The sequence below is a fragment of the Microtus ochrogaster genome, chromosome 18 (assembly GCF_000317375.1).
Source record: "Microtus ochrogaster isolate Prairie Vole_2 chromosome 18, MicOch1.0, whole genome shotgun sequence".
Lineage (NCBI taxonomy): Eukaryota > Metazoa > Chordata > Mammalia > Rodentia > Cricetidae > Microtus > Microtus ochrogaster.
In genome coordinates this window covers 27,389,866-27,407,624 of record NC_022020.1, presented here as the reverse complement: position 1 = coordinate 27,407,624, position 17,759 = coordinate 27,389,866, and the positions used below count along the sequence as shown (strand labels likewise).

Below are 17,759 nucleotides of genomic sequence, written 5' to 3'. Positions count from 1 at the left end.
GCTCAAAGTCACTACCTCCAATCACCAAGTTTTGCAGATTTGGCACCTGCAACCCTGCTGAATAGAAGACGAACTACACCAGGTGAAAGCGCAACAACTCCACTCCAGAACGTAAGACCAGGCCTTGTATTTGAGTGACTTGTCCTATGTCACATTCTGTGGGATAATTTTCACTATAGCTTTTAATATACAAACCAGGGAGAAGGAAATGAAGAAAGACTCCAGGTTTTTTTGTTACATAGACGCTACTCTACATAGTAAAGAAACTGCTTTTCTACTCTCAAAATCAAGGCTCAGGAAACGCAGCTCACTCTGAATTTCTTGGACTAATTCCCTGAGAGTATCTATCACGGTAGAAAATACACATAGTGCTTTTAGCTGAGCAATTCCACAGTAGGAACTCATCCTACAGATCTGATTACTTCTGTTTCCCATGCCAGAGGTATGTACCTCACAGCATACATGTGTATGCATATATGTGTATGTGTACATGAACATCTTTAAATGCATGTGTATGTGTGTGCATGTGTGTTTATATACATCTGTATATAAACATAAGTATATATATATAAGTATGTTTATATACATATGTATTATTATACTTATTTCTATACATGTGTATGTATGTGCCATGTGTTTACATACACATGTATATGTATGTGTTTATATATACATGCCTGTGTGCATGTATACAGAGATAGACAGATATAGACAAAGTTTCAGGTAGTCCAGGGGTTAGTCAGGACTCTCTAAATAGCTAGAAATAATTTTGAACTTCTGATCATCCTACCTTTACCCTCTCAATACTGTGATCATAGACAGACAAATGTCATGACGTACAGTTTTATGCATAACTGAGGATCAAACTCAGGGTTTCATGCATGCTAGGCAAGCACTCTACCAACTGAGTTATACCTACAGCCCAACTGGAAATAATCTAATTGTGTAATGGGGGAATGGTTAGAAAAATCTGTGCTTCATCCATTTGATGGATGCATGCACAAATGCAGAACATGTAACATACATCACAATTAGACACAAAAAAATACATATGGGATCCTTCTAAATGCATAAGTGTATATAAGTGTACAAATGAATACATATACATTTGCTGACACATTTATAAATTTCATTAAAAAAATATCCAAGACACTAGCAAAATGCTTTCAGTGGAATTGGGGATGGAGACACAGGGGTTGGAGGACTACTCGAAGTCCTTTTGTCTTTTGATCTGTGCCATTTATAGGTGTTAACTATTTAGATCAGCTCTGACAAGGAAACAGACATGAACAAAAGTCGCTTTAGTTTTATTTTCCTCTGTCCACAGCTGACCCACAAGTGTAACAATGAGATACACAGCCAGAAGTCTGTTGCAATTTGGGCCCTATCTGCTCAACAGTGACCTTGACATAAAAACACAGCCAAAGTTCAACTTGGCTGCCTGGAAATCTAGCTAAAGCCACAGGGTGTGCCAGTGCTACAGCCACCGGGATATGCCAGTTCATCTTTTCAAAGAGTTCCAACGAGCCTGCTGTAAACATAAAAGTCAGTATGATAGCAAGAACAAATGAGCATTGAAACCTACCTGTGGTATCTTTACAAACCATACAAAACAGAGTTTATTTTGGCTTTTCCTGTGTGGCAGCAGCAGGAGTCGAAGCGCGGCTACTGAGTTGGCCCGGAGGAGCTAGCTAGCTAGCTAATAAGGTTTGATCCAGAATTCTCAAGCCCCAAACCTTTGTCCATCTGGCAAAGAAAACACACATACATGCACATGAACACCCCACCCAACCCCAGGAATCTCCACTTTCTAAATATAGTAGGCAATTGCCCAGTCTCCAAACTCACACTCTGCAGCATTCTGTGCCTTCCAACCAAGGTGAAACGAGCCAGACATAAACACGCTGTGACAGCTTCTGGCCCCCACTGCCAAGCTGTTTTCCTTACTGTTTCCTCTCTTCCTCCACTCTGGGTTTCTACAGAATGTGGAAACCCTAGTGACTGATTTATAAAAAATCTCTCTAGCTACTAATGCTATTTGTCCTCATCCTAACAAGTATGTTTTCCTGCTGGGCCCCCCAGTTTGAGTTTGGAAGTCTTTTCAATATGGACAAAGTAAGGCTCCTTTCCCATTGTACTTAGAAGGACCTGCATCTCAGAAAAGATATAGACAAGCCCAAGACTAGTAAGGATGCCTGGATTTCCCACCCTACCATTGCACACACATGGTGGGGAGGGGGACCTCATTCTTTCAGAATCAGTATCCAGGCCACAAAGGGCAGCCTATTTAGAATTTTTCCAATTAAACTAAAAAAGTTAAGCTTCAGAAACATAATCTAGCACATATTCACAAGCACCAAACCAATTAGCTACAGGGAAATAAAGGACCTAAATAATGGCTGTTACAAAACCTATAGAAACTGGAGTCCTAAACAGACCCAGAATCTTTCAAATGTTGGGATCCATACACACAAAAGCTGACATGGGAATGATTACTCGGGCACTTTCTCTAGCTAAAACCCTGAGATAATCCAATAATTAAACCCTCTTAAATAATCAAAAGGAATGCAGGGTATACATGTACTGACCTAGCAAAAGTAAGATAACAAAGTAATAGGAAAAGTACAACAAAAATTTATATAGTAAAATCCCATTTTTAAGAGACAATACACAGAAAATGGATGTGAGAAGGAGCATTCCAAATGAATGAATGAAAGGAATTCTGAGGTTGTGAGTCTAAGTCAAAGGTAGGGCACCTAGCCCACCATCTGAAACCCTGAGTGTGACCTCAGAACTGAGAGTGAGAAGGAAAAAGAGAAGTGGGGGAAGGAGAAAGAGAGGGAGGGGAAGGGGAAGAAAGAGGAGGAAGAGAGAGGGAGGAAGCCTTTACTCTGTATACTCCTCTGGCGTGAGTATATACCAGTGTCATCTATATTTGCCTCTGAACTAGGCCATTCACTCACACTACTAATCTTCTCTCCAAACCTAATCTTACTGAAATGTTCCTGATTTCAGAAAACAGCATCATTCACATAACTCAGGTCAAAAACATCTTAAGTCATCCCTGATTTCTCTTTTTCTCTCTGGCAGTCCACATTCAATTAAGCAACAAATTATGCCAGCTCTACTTACAAAGCACGTGATGTTACCGTCCTGGTCCAAGGTGCCATGGCTCTAATTTCTATCCCAACAGCTCCCTAATTGGCTCCTTGTCCCATCTTGTCCCACTATCTTGTCTCCCATAACCCTGCTGGCCTTGAACTCACTGTACACCTAAAAATGACTTGGAACTTTTTATCCTCCTGCCTACCTCTACCTCCTAAGTGTTTAGGTTAAAGGCATGCACCACCATACCTGATCTACATAATCCTTTTAAAGCACAAATCGGATTATATAATAACCGCCCATGGCCATCCATGACAATGAGGATGAGTCCCCAAGTCTTTTCCAGTGCTAGGGAGATGTATGACCTAGGCTGCAGACTCCCAAATTCATTTCCCACTGCTATGCTCCAGTCACAGATGGCCTCACTGGGGACCCTTTCCCTTGACTTCTGCAGCTGTTAACTCTCTACAAAGTCCTTAGCAGAGTCCAAGGCTTTAAAATCCATGGCAAGAGCAGAATACAATCTCTCAATTTGTGCATGAAGGTTTTTTTACTGGCAAAATATATAGAAAGATAGATAGATTAGATAGATGGATGGATGGATAGATAATCAGTTGAAATGTACTAAGTTGTGATTTTCAAAATTAGAAACATCCAATTATTAGTATAAATCTAAAATAATCACTTTGACTATAAGGTTATAATGGCATCCCTCCTTTGGGTAATTTTCGGGAATGCCATGGCCTTGACAGGATAATACAATCTCCTTCAGGAGTTGCTTTCTCCAACAGCTCTGTTGTCATAACAATCTTCTAATTCTGTCAGCTCTAGGGGTTTGGGTCATTGTCTAAAGACGAGAATGCCTACCTGTGAGATCCACCAGCAGAGATGCTGATTGACCTACTTAGAGCAGAGGGCTGAATCACTGCCCCCTAAAATACCAATCTCCTAAACCCACGGGTCCTGAAATACAAGTGAAACTGTTGCAAATGGAAGTCCCCAAAGAAGACAAATGGATAAAATGAATTACTGTTCACTTCATAATCAAAAGTTTTATGGGACGAAACAGAGCATAGTATATGTGAGAATACACATTTCAACAAATAAGGAACGCCAATAGCCGAGAAATGCATGCACAGATGCTCAACATCATTAGTCATGAGTAAAATCCAAATTATCACCGAGTGAGATATATTACTCCAGTAGTGTGCTAGCATCAAAAAGAGACCACAGGAAGTGTTGGTGAGGCTCACACACTGATGATGTGTAATGGGAATCTTCTCCTGTGGAAAACGACCTGACGGCCTTTTAAAAGTTAAACTGTTTCCTTTAAACCTGAGTTTAAATCAAACTTTATGTTTTCCATATAACTCAGCAATTTTACTCAGCAAGACACAAGACTTGAGGTGAAAACATAAAGGCATGTATATAAGCATTCTTGGCAGCATCATTCAAAAAAGCTAAAGACCGAAACTCATCTCAGACACAGAAGATCCTCAAACCAACACACTAAGTGAAAGAGCCTGAACATAAAGACCTTGTAACCTATAACTCTACTTAGCTCCAATTCTCAGAACGACCACTCTAGACACAGGGAAAGGGACTTGGTGGCTGTGTACAGCTTCAAAATGGAAGACACCTGCAAACAAACATGAAGAAGCTTTCGGGGTAGCAATTTTCATCAGCTGGATTCTGGTCATTGTTCCTCAAGCCACTTAAAACAGCTGAATTCTATGTCAAGTAAATTATTAACAGTGGAGCTTTAAAAAAAAAAAAAAATACCCACGCCCCCCAAAGCGCGCTGACCTGAAACAAATGGCCGCTCTGAAAGGGATACATAGAAACATGATGGAATGTTCTTGGAGACACTTGACAAATTAGCATGTCAAATGCAAGTGTTCCTGGTCATTCTGTAGGGAAAGCAAAAAAAAAAAAAAAAAAAAAAGGAGAGGAAAACTCATTTCCCTGATTTCACAGGAGAAGGAACCGTGCTTCTTAGTGGAGGTTGCTAATAATTAAAATTTAACAATAAGACACTCGGCCATAAAAAGAAATCTAACTCTACTATCTGGTCTAACACAAATGAACCCTGAAAACATCATACTACATAAAATAAGCCAGATATAAATGCTAACTGTTGTATGACTCTAGAAATGCCTAGGACATCAAACAAACAAAGATTGTCAGGGTGTAGGGTGTGATGGGAGTGGAGTCATTATGTTATTTGGACTATCTCAGCTTGGAATGCTGGGAAATCTCTGGAACTAGACAGCACAGACAGTACACACACTGTGAACGAACCCAACCCCACTAAAGTATACGAAATTATTTAAAAGCTGCTACATCAGTAAATTTTATGCCATGTACTTTTTACCACAATAATTTTAAAAGCCTGTTTTGAAAAATGAGCAAAAGAAAAATCGAACAGCCATCCCACCAAAGAAGGTACACAAATGGTAAATAAACATATAAAAAACTCTCAGTGGGAGCCATATCTCCAGTCCAGTTTAAACTTTTGGTCCCTGGAAAAGGAGACATAGAATTCTGGAATCGACAATATTCCAAGAAGGTATTCTATCCTAGTCAGAGCAATTTAAAAAAACCCATGACAGTGGAACAGAAGGTAATCATGCTCATTAGCAAATAAAATTTGCATTACTAAGATACTAATTCTAGAAAAACATAGAAATAGGTATTTATTAGTTTTGACTTGGACATTTTTATTTGCATCACGTCAAATTGCAGGCAGTAGGAACTTGGACCAGACCCTCTATTCAGCTTCACTTAGAGATGCTCACCTGGTAATACTGTCTTTGTTCATTTGTTAAGAGTTCTCTGTCAAAGTAGCACTGGTTGAGCGCCCTAAACAATAGAACTTCATTGTCTAGTTGTTTGGGATGCTCGAAATCCATGAGAGGTGTTGACAGGGTTGGGCTCTCTCAGAAGGCGGTGTGAATAAAGATTTGCTGCTTCCAAAACAAAAAAACAAAAAAAAAAACTCTCAGTGGAATATGTCACCAGAAAATTGGAGGGGAAAATGGAAGTGAACATGAATTCCTCCACCTATTATGTGGTCCAAACAAAAACACCACCGCATACCTACAGAGCAACAGGACCGCTCACTCTGTGCCGGAGGGAATGCAAAACGCTGCAGCCACTTTGAAAGACAGGTTGGTTATTTCTTACGAAACAATACATACTCTTATCACACGATCCAACAATCACATGATCTTTACGCAAATGAACTGAAAATTCATGTCTACGAACAAAATAGTTATGCTGGCTTCCTTCATAATTGTCCAGACTTGAAAGCAATCAAGATGTCCTTCAACAGGTAAGAGAAAAAACAAATTTTGGTACTCAGCAATGAGACCCAATAGTTACCAAGACATGGAGGAACCTGAATTGCACACTACTAAGTGACACAAGGCAATCTAAAAAGGCTACAGACTGGTGCTAGCTATCTGACAGTCTGAAGAGGCGAAAGAAGAAAATGAAAAAGGTGGCAGAAGTTGAAGAAAAAGAAGATATGATAGAACATAGAGGGTTTTTAAGACAGTGAAACTGTAATGATATAATAAAGAGTACGCTGCCAATGCCCATCAACTGTGCACCACCAGGAAACTTTCACTAATAATATCCTACCAGGGACCAAGGGTAAGGGTGTGTACTCACGTGTGCAAAGCCCTAGCTTCAACCTCCAGGACCGATGAGCTAAAATAAAGTCAACATTGGTTAATCGGCAGTAACTGACATGCCAGGATTTTGAAAGATGCTTAAAAGAAAAAACGGAGAAACCAGAAGGAACAGACATTCTACGATATAATGAGAGTCTTGTTTATATTCTACCCAAACGTTCTTAAACCCCAAGCAAATCTAAAGAGCGAAGTCTATTCTTTAACAGTGGGAAGATGGTTCTAAGTCACAAGCAGAGTTAGATTAGCGATCACATGCAATTTGTTTAATGCACTGTGAATAGAGAAGCATGCAAAGATGTTTTTAGAGTCAGTGTTATATAAAAACTAAAAAAAAAATCATGTTTGGATTTAATTAGCTGTTGTTTATATTTGTATGAGTAATACTCCAAATGTCAGTATTACAAATTACCACCATTTACAAATAATTAGGAAAGTCATTTTTTTCCTTTTCTTCACAAGTTGCTTAAATAAATCAAAGGAATTGGGAACAATTTTTTTGCTACCTGACTCCATATTTACTTGGTCCATTAAGGTTTTTTGTGAGCAACATAATTACCGCTCAGCCAATCAATCTGGCATTGGACATCTTCTGAGAGTTTATGTCATGCAAGAACAGCTTGTTCTTGGGGAGGAGGGAGAGGGCTCAGCAGGTAAGAGCTCTTGCTGCACAATCATGAGGACCTGAGTTCAGACCCCTGGCACCCACATCAAAAGCCAGTGTGGCCATATGTGAACCCAGAAACTCAGAGCAGTAGAGGGCAGAGACAGGAGGATCTGGGGGGCTGACTACTCAGCCAGCCTAGACAAAATTGTGAACTCTGGTAGACAAAAAACCCCAAATAAGTCAGAGAGTTGATAGGACACATGATATGCTATGCACTACATACACACGCACGCACACGAGAAAGAGAGAGAGAGAGAGAGAGAGAGAGAGAGAGAGAGAGAGAGAGAGAGAGAGAGAGAGACCATGGGGGGAAAACACCTGCATTAAATGCTAAAGAAGTGGGAAAGGTGACTAGTTTTAAAGTACACACACTTGTAATTATTTTACTGTTGTTTTAATGAATAAAGAAGACAAATCACTCACTTTAACAATTCAGACCAAGAACAGGTTTTTGGCCTCCCTTTTCAGTGCTCTATTACCCAATTAAGAATGAATCACTGATAATCACTTGGTAGCTCCCAGAGAGAAAGCAATGCTTTACAAAGACAAGACAGAAAATCCGCCCTCCTATTCTACCCTTCCACCCTATGAAGGAGATAAAAGTTCAGAGTACAATACAGAATACCAGCTAGCCTTGGCTACTCAGGGCTGGAAATCTACAAAGCACTACTCGATCTTCTCAATTAGCCTAGCACCTGCTGCATGTTTCCCCTTCTAGAAGAAGTCTGCATCTTCACTACTGGCATTGTTATTGAATGTACTCAAGGGTAAAGTTTAGAGGAGGGCCAGCAGACCATCGCCAACAACTTCCCAGCCAGGTCAATTTTAAAAAGTTAGCCCAGAAATGCAGAAACGGGGCAGTAGCAGGCCCACCATATCTACAGGTCTGGATCCTATGTTTCCACCAACCAGTATGAAAATATTTGGGGGTGGGGAGGGGGAACCTGTATCTGTGCTCAACACGTGCAAACATTTTTCTGTCATCACTGCATAAACAATGCAGTATGAGCCGGGCGGTGGTGGCGCACGCCTGTAATCCCAGCACTCGGGAGGCAGAGGCAGGCGGATCTCTGTGAGTTCGAGGCCAGCCTGGTCTAGCAGAGCTAGTTCCAGGACAGGCTCCAAAGCTACAGAGAAACCCTGTCTCGAAAAACCAAAAAAAAAAAAACAAAAAAAACAATGCAGTATGTATTGTTATCTCCCTAGCATTCACATTATGTTATGTATTAGCAGCAACCTTGAGCTGCCTAAAGTATTCAGGAGGCTATGTGTAAGTCACATGTCAACAGCAGAAGAGAGATTTGAGCATCTGAGGATTTGGGTATCCAAGATGGATCTTAGAACCAACCCCCCACACCAGACACAGAGGGACAACTATATCTGTCTTACAGAACTGTAGCAGAATGGTGTTAGCATGGCACAATATGGGGGCCCTTGGCATAGGAGCAGGCACTTACTAAGTGCTCAATAAAATGAAAGACGCTGGCTTTTTTTAATGCGCTATTTGTGTTAAAAATCACCTCGAGAATATGAGGGAAATGAAAGAACAGAGATCTCAAGATAAGTAACATCTGGGAATGCAATGAAAAGGACACATCATCCCTTTCTAAAAGAAAGTCCATAAAAAGCATAGAATCAGCTAATAGAACATAAAAGCTTTCATTTCATTTAGTCAAAATGTTATCATTCCAGTAAAGGGCAATCTGAAGTAAGGCTTTATTCACAATTACATACCCAACCTAACTAGACTGGAGGGGCCGGATTCTTGGTTTTGCTCTAGTTATTCCCTCCGCACCCATAAAACTTGGTAGAATCCATACCCCTCCCCATGGACAGAAAACACCAGACCAAACTTTCCAGACCCTGGGAAATAAATCAGTGTGCCCTCACCTCCATTTAAATCCCCATCTTGCCAAGAATGAATGGCTTATTGACTCAACATTTCCCCATCTGAAATTCAGTTCATGAACTAGGTCACCACCTAAAGGTGATTATGGCCACCTGAATGACTGCGGTTGTATTTCTAACGTCCAGACTAGGCAAATCTACGGAGACAGAAAGCACAGTGGCTGGCAGGGCTGCAGGGGTTGGAGGGAAGAGCAGGCAGATGAATGGTAGTAAATGCAAGTTCTATTGGAGATGACAAATGTGTTCTCTGACTGCTGATGATGGCTGCACAAATGTGAACATACTACACCGTGGAATTAGATGTTCTTAACGAGCAAGCTATCTAAGATAAGGTGAACTACATCTCAGTGACACCACTGTCTGAAAAACTGCATTTCTGCCCCACCCATTTAGTTTGTCAGAATAAGGACTCTATCTCAGAAAGCAGAAGTCAAGTTCAGAGGGGTATTCCCCAGCAACAAATCCAGAAATTGATTGTCAACACGTGGAACAAAGCTCAAAACCCTCAGACTGACAGCTTTTCGTGGCTATGAAACCACATTAGGTTTGCCATCAAGTCCACAAGAGTCACACATGAAGACCATTTGTAGCGGGTGGTTTTGTGTGTCAACTTGACACAAGCTAGAGTCATCAGAGGAAGTAGCTGAGGAAATGCATCCTTGAGATCCAGCTGTAAGGCATTTTTTCATTTAGTGATCAATGGGGGAGGGCCCAGCCCATGGTGGGTGGTGCTATCCCTGGGCTGGTGATCCTTAGTTCTATAAAGTAGGCTAAGCAAGCAGTAAGCAGCACTCCTCCAAGGCCTCTGCATCAGCCCTTGCCTCCAGGATCCTGCCCTGCTTGAGTTCCTGTCCTTGTCTTCCCTCAGTGATAAATAGAAAAGTAATGAAGTGTAAGCCAAATAAACCCTTTCAACCCCAACTTGCTTTTTGGTCATGGGGTATCTCAGCAATAGAAACCTTAACTAAAATACCATTGCCTTCAGCAAACTTGTTATACAGACAGGGAGGCAGGCAGCCTCTTTGTCTGAGATGAAAACCTCACCTAACAGTAAGTTCATAAAAACAAGAAAGACAGGCCAGGCGGTGGTGGTGCACACCTTTAATCCCAGCACTCGGGTGACAGAGGCAGTCGGGTTTCTGTGAGTTCGAGACCAGCCTAGTCTACAAGAGCTGGTTGCAGGACAGGCTCCAAAGCAACAGAGAAACCCTGTCTCGATAGGACAGGGACAAGAGACATTGGGAGACTAACATATGTTCTTCCTTTTCAACTATGTCACGCCCCACCACCCCTCTTGTGGTTCACATAACCACATTTGACACGAACACTATTACCAGAATTCTAGGATTGTGTCCATCAGTGACTAACAGACACTATTGGAGTCCCCAAGAGCTGGCAACATGCACCTCTGCCCCTTTTGCTTTCAGAAGCACCAAGTCCTGACAACCTTGAATGCTGGCATACTGCAGTACTGGTGAAATTCACTGAGAGGTGCCAAGGGCCATGTTCCAAGTGTTGCCGTTGGAGGTGGTGGTTTTATTTTGTTGTGTCTTTTGGGCTATGAGAGGTCGGTGTGACTAGTTCTATTTACAAAGGAGGAGCTCAGACGTAGTAAGGCCAAATAATCAATAAGCATTGGGTCAAGATTTGAACCCAGGAAACTCCAAAGCTCACCCATCCTCTATCACTTCTACAGAATGAAAAGGGAAACAAGACCTAAACACACAAAATTGGTCTGCCAATGAGAAGCAGGGGTCCTGGGTGACTGAGTACTGCTCAAAAGGTCAGAACAAATCACCATCAGCAACGACTACGAACTGACAAAACTGCACACCAAATGAGAACTCTCTAAATAGTAAGGTTTGTGTCTGTCTTTCTTCCTTGTCTATGTGTGTCCGGACATGCTTTGTCACTTACATTCTGTGTGCATACCAGGGATGGAGAAACCAGATAGAGTTCAAGGGGTTTGTTTTTAAGGTGTCGTTTTATGTGGATTTTGGCAGATTCTCAAGCAGATTCAAAAGAAACATGAGAGAGGCTCTAGTTTAGGCTAACCTAGATGACAGCAATGTTGCTTTATTAAGTGGGGTAAGTGTAAGGTCTTTGGAATTTGACAACTTGTATTTGAGTACCCTGAACTTACCTTGGACAGGTCTCTGACTTCTCGGCTGCTTGTTGTCATCGTTTACAAAGTAGAAATAACATTAAAATGATGTAGATAAACTCTGCCAACCCCTGGAGGCCATTTTTATTACCTCTGATTATATGTATAGATAAAGCAAATCTGAAGCCAGAGATCTGTAGAAGTACTAGTTATAAAACAAAACTAGTGCTAACTTTATAAGCAGACATAACTATGTATCTATTGTTAAGCTGTACTGAACAAACACTGGCTTTTCATTAACAGTGGTGATCTGATTGAGGAAAATTACTGTACAGGAACTAATATGGTACACACAGCATCAGGCACCTCACGATAACACAAGGCCTAAAGCCGTGTGACACATCAGTCACACTCTCTGCTGAAGCAGAGAGGCACAATCTTAAAATGAAGAAGTCTTTGACCCAAGTCACAGAGCCAATCCATCCCAACATTGCAAAGATGCTTACTGTCCTCGGAAATAGTAAAAAACAAATTGCCAGTCACCCAACACACCTTCCTCAGAGTCAAGGCTCAGATAAAATGCAAGTCCAAATTCTAGCAGGCTTGGTCCTGCAGGCTCCCTACTGGGCAAGAAGGATAAAACAGACTGAGAGTTCTACACTGGTCAGAATTATATTTCAATCTCAGACCATGCAGCTTCAAAACCTCAGGGTTAGTGATTCCCTAAGCCTGTGTTCTCATTAGCAAAATCAAGAGAGATACATGAGATTAGCACACAAACAAGCCGTGGCTGCCACAGAATTTTGTGCCTCTGTAGTCATAGGAGCAGCCAAATATCACTACTACATCCTGGTATCCAATGCAATGCCCAGGAAACAGGAGGCATTTGCGATGTTTGCTGAGTGAAGCAGAGGATCAGCTTAAGCTAGCCTAAGGTCTGCCATGATGGTATGGAGCATGCCTTTAATCACACCACTCTTGGGAGGCTGAGGCAGGGCGATGATAAGCTCCAGGCAAGTCTGGAGTACAAGGAAACCCTGTTTCCAAGAAAGCAAGCAAGCAAGAATAAGGGTCAAGCAAAATTTCCAGACCCAACTTCTAAATGGACCCCAAATTTACTTCAAACTAGAGGGCACTTGTTCCCTGAAACAAGGCAGGCCCTGGTCTTTGACAGAAGAAGCTGTTCCTCCCACTCAGGTAAGTCACAGCCTCCTGTAGAGACTCTGCCCTGGCAAGCCTCCTGATGTCAGCCTGGCGCTTTTATTTCACCCCCAGAAGACTGGCACTTGCCCTGACATTCCATCCTCTCGCACTTCCATTTTCAAAGCAACAGGCTTACTAAATGGCATCTTGGCCCTTAAGCTTTTCTTTAAAGAACCATTCTGGGGATCATTCTCACAGCTAGGAACCAACTCTAGTGAGGCAACCATTCTTAGCAGAAAGATAGCGTCTATTAGGAACCCATCACAGAGACAGGAAAAGTAAAGAGTCAAGACAATTCCACTATCCGCCTCCACTTCCTGAGTATCAAAACGAAAAGGCCTGAACTATTTTTAAAATGAACCCAATGAAAAGGTATCCTTCTCGCCCTGCAAGGTGCTCAACCCTAGAATGCTTGGATTTGACCATAAAGAGAAACTCTAGCCTTGCTCTGCAAAAGTTAGGTGGCATTAAAATTTTAATACACATAGACACCTTGTACAAAAAGAGGGTAAAAAATTTAAATGGCTTCCCAGAATCTCAGGGACCTTTAAGATGAGCTTAAACTTCTCTTTTCTGCGCGAAGGCTGAGGATGTCCCCTCTCAGCCTTTTGAATTTTCAAGGATAGCCGAAGGGGCGGGGGTGGGGGTGGGGGAGAGCAAGGGAGCGGGAGAAGGAGAAAGACGGATGTGTTCGTTCTATTTTTAAACCTTCGCCCACAGTTTAGAGTAAAGGAACACTCTGGTTCTATACTCCCACCCCTGTCACCTTCTGCTAAGCACAAGAATCAAAACCCGCACACGTACACCGCATTGCTATGTCTAGGGATGACTGTCAATGCTCCCAGGAATATAGCTAACCAATCACTCCAACGCAGAGAACCCGGCAGTCCGGACCAGGCTGGAGCTGCATGCAGGGCTAGTGCAGAGCTCAAAGCAGTCGCCACCCTCCTCTTCCCAGGGATGGGCAGCGCCCCCTCGGTATGTTCCATTCCCAAGCCGGGGCAACCGGCTAGGCACCCAGGGTGAGCAACTCGCCCCCTAAAGACACCGACCCGTGGAAGCGTCGAAGCGATGGGTTTGTTAGCAGGCTGCCGCAGGCTGGGCGCTCTGGCCTCAGGCCAAAAACACCTGTGTCGCACACACCCACCCTGTCCACAGTGCCACCCCGACTGACCACCTCCCGGCTGTCCCCGAATGCCGAGGACTGGGTGGCCAGACGCCTCCAAGGCAACTGACTCGCTCTTTTCTCACGTCCTTCTCGCCCGAGGCGAGCATCGACACCCGTCACTCAGCGCCCGGGGGGGGGGGGGTGAAAGCGGGCTGCGCGCGGGCAACCCAGAGCCAAGTGCCGCAGCCCCGAGCCCTCCAGCGTGGCTCCGGACACTCACTCTTGAGAGCGCTAATGAGCGACTTCCCGTCCTTGATGAGCTCCTTGATGAATTTGTTGGTCTTGTCCAGCTCTGCTTCGTGTGACTTGAGCGTCTCTCGGAAGTGCGGGCTGTCGAGGCAGCAGTCGCTGAACTCCAGCGCCGGGAGCCCCATTCTGCCCGTGGAGCCGAGCCGAGGGGACGCGCCTCGCGCGCTGCTCAGCGGACACCCGCGACGACGGCCAATCCACAGGTGTGGCGCCTGCTCGCCCCGCGCGCGGGGTCAGAGGGAGCCGGAGACTCTGGACCTCAGCCGGGACTCAGCCGGACGGCGGGCGCTCCTGCACGGAGCCACCGAGCGGCACGCGGGATGGAGGCGCGGCTGGCGGACCCTCGGCGGCGCCGGGAAGCAAACGAGCGCGGCCACCGCCTCCCCGCCTCCTCTGCGGCTCGCTGCTCAGCAGGCTCGAGCGCCTTCTCACAGAAGCCTCAGCCGACCCGCCGGCGTCCGGGCCGCCCGAACCTGCTAGCAATGACCTAATCCACTGCAGGGCCAATCAGCGTGCTTGCCTCTGCCCGACCCCCAGGGCCGCTCGAGGACGCCCTGCCCTTCCGCGGTTCTAGTCCAATCATATCTTTCTGAAGGCGGGGTCTGAGCATGGGGGCGGAGCTCACGCTAGCACTAGGTCCGCAGAGCAAGCCCCGCCCCCTCCCGCTCAGTGCTGGTTGCAGAACCAGAGCCCCGTGCAGCATTCTGTGATGGGTGCGCCCCTGCCACCCGAAACTGACCCACCCGGTGCTGCCCTAATCGGAGCCTGAAATGAGACGTCTGCTAATCTAGGGAACCGAAGAGCCTAGGTGTGCCAAGCAGGAAAATTCCCGAATAAGAACTGCTCTTCGTCTCAGCCCACCCAATACTCCTGAGAATTCCTGCTTGCACTCAAAATACAACCCCTTGCGCAGAACTCTGAGCTCTAGGAGCTCCGCACGCCCTTCTTCCAGCCAAGTAGAACGTATTTGCTTCTTTAAATCACCAACTCTCCTTGCCTGCAGTCCTCTCGCCCCCTACTGTCCATCGCCCTCGTGGCCTCTCTGCTCAAAACCCGCCCACGGCTGCCCCCCACCGAAGGTTCTCACGTCCTTAGCAAGAATTTCAGCCGCCTCGTTTTCCTGCTGGGTTTCTAGCACCATTTTACACAGTTCTGTCTAATGTCTGTCATTCTTCGTTGCTGCACAGCTTCCCCGGGGCACGTGCCGGCGCAGTTCTCTGCTCGGGTGTTGCAATCCCATCAACTAGAAGAGCGAGTGGTATTTAAGAACAGAGAATGTGCACCGTGTGCGGTTGTACCTGATCAAGCATGTGTGCAGCCCAGGAATGCATTCCTCTCCACCTTCAGGGTGACCACCCTCGTCGTGATCAGTCACAGGAGTCAAGACTGACAGCTCACTCAGTGCATTTGGTAGGCTGGGTCTCGGTGTCTAGAACTGAAAGGGAAACTCTAGAGACTAGGGACTGCCTCTGGCTAAATTATTTCTGTGTACAGTAACTAACAACAGACCTTCAGTTGTGTGGAGGTGCTTCTTTGTGTTTTCAATCGGTCTGCTACCGTACACACAGGACTAGACTCAGGATAGCACCAGGAGCCCAGAAAGAACTTGAATGGGCCTGTTCTAAAGAAGCCACAACCAAGGACTAGCCTTGTTGCCTGATGTTAGGATAGAGCCCCTAGACACTTGGAAACAACAGAGAAAAGTTTCAGGCTCCCAAGTGTCAGAAAAGGAGCCCTAGTGTGGGAAATTAATTGATGTATTTATTGAATGAGTAAATACGATCAATTTCATAGTTTGTATCAACAAAGCCAGGCTAGAGGGCAGGCCCAGACAGCAGATAAACAACAGGTAAATAAACCCTGAAAACAGTCATTCCTCCCTTCTATAGATGAGGAAAATCTAGAATGGAAATTCCATGGAAGTAAATCTGCATACAAGGTTTGAGTACCTAAAGGTGGGTACTCTGATTATCTATTGTTCTATGATGGCGCTCACAAAACTTTCATGTTTTAAGACATTGACCACCCCTGGGAAGACTCTAGGGATCCAGCTTGGGGGCTCTGAGCAGTCAGTTACAGACACTGGAGCAGAGGTTCATCAACTGAACCACTGCCACTCCTCAGGAAGACTGGAGGCTTCTCTAGGCATCTTCTCTGTGGCCTGATTCAGATTTCCTCAAGCCTGCAGCAAACAAGGAGAAACCATCACGTTTCGTGACCTAACCATGAATGTCATACACTTCTACTGCCTTCATTGGCTGTAAGCAGGTCAGTCACAAGTTCACACCAATGAAAGCGGAGGGGGATCCAGCTGTATACCTAGATAGGAGAACGACATGAACAGGAAATAGTTTCCTGACTGTTTCCAAACAATACATTCTGCCTTGGTAGACCTGGCATATCGTGTCGTCATTATCATTTATGCCCCGGCAATGCTGAAGCATGACTGGGCAGCCCGTTTATGGCGCTTCTCCGGTTGTTCTTATCCCGGGCAGTCCTAGATGCTTGTGTTATTGCCATACCCAAGGTTCCACAGTCTTCCTTTATGCTGTCTATCAGCGTTTTGGGGGGCTTTCCTCCTTGCCTTATCCCGTGCACTCCTCCAAGCAGTGCTATCTTCGAGTACCTGCCGTTCTTCATTCTCATAACATGGCCGAAGTATCTCAAGCGCTGTTGTTGTATCCTGTACTTTACTTCCTTCTGTAGCCAGGCTAGGCAACAATGACAGGAAGAAACATGAAACATGTAGTATTCAATAAATGTTAAATGAGTGAAACAAAATGAGATGCATTATTATGTGTTGAGAAACGTTGGGCAAATACGCATTCAACATATGTATAAATGATTCACTGTCATTTGTTTAGTTTGTGGTGGGCACTGTTATACTTTTTGACATGTAATTGATGTCTACAATGTACTACATAACTTGAACCAGGTTACATAGACTGAGTAGTCTGTGTGGCACAAATATACTAACAAGCATGGAAATTAATGTGGGCATGTTACTGGAGTCCTAGGCTACAGGTCTAAAGCAGGTCCTAACAAGGTCCTGCCACTTGCCTCTCTCCCTACTCCCCCCCACAATAGAGAAAATGGTGAGGGGAAAGAAAAAATAGCTACACCCATGTCTGTCTTCAAAGGTACACTGAACTCTCAGATGACACCAAAAAGAGCCAGAGGGGGAAAACAGGAAGCTTACATAGTTAAACAAACAGCCTGGAGTGAACTGTGCTCTACTTGATCATTATCTCAAGCATTAAGTAAATTGCTCTTGCCTGGGAGGTATCCTCAGCTCCCACCACAAAATGCTTATCCATCAGACTTTTTGATCCCTGTGAAACTCCAAGGTAACCAGCAGCAAGAGAATGGGTGCAAGATGGAAGCAGAGATAACATTTCAGCCTGTTTACACTTATCCATTAGGCACCTCTGGGCTTCTGCATGTCCAAGTGAAGAGTTGGTTCTTGTAGTGGAGGCAGTTCCTATGTCTTTGTTACAGCCATTCACAAATGTGTAAGCGTGCGGATAATGAAAAAGAGTCTTGTAAATTCAATCTAGAGTCCTGGCAAATGACTTCCTACTCTTTTGGCAGTGTTATGAGTATAGCAATACTGAATACAACATTTTGCATGTAGAAGGGCTGCCTGTGTCTTTCTTAGAA

At 44.3% G+C, this 17,759-nt stretch overlaps 1 protein-coding gene across 4 annotated transcripts in view; it reads right to left on the bottom strand.

Annotated features, from left to right (window-relative positions):
- Nucleotides 1-14,473, bottom strand: part of Arhgap26 (Rho GTPase activating protein 26) — a 397,026-nt gene extending 382,553 nt beyond the window's left edge. For 2 of the 4 annotated variants that reach the window (XM_005356026.3, XM_026783647.1), the window contains exon 1: nucleotides 14,071-14,472. In XM_005356026.3, the coding sequence (XP_005356083.1) occupies nucleotides 14,071-14,224 (154 nt within the window). In that variant the 5' untranslated portion in view covers nucleotides 14,225-14,472. Of the gene's footprint in view, nucleotides 1-14,070 lie in introns of all 4 variants that reach the window. The other 2 variants (XM_026783646.1, XM_005356027.3) reach the window with 2 other exon arrangements.
- Nucleotides 14,474-17,759: the final 3,286 nt, after the last annotated feature.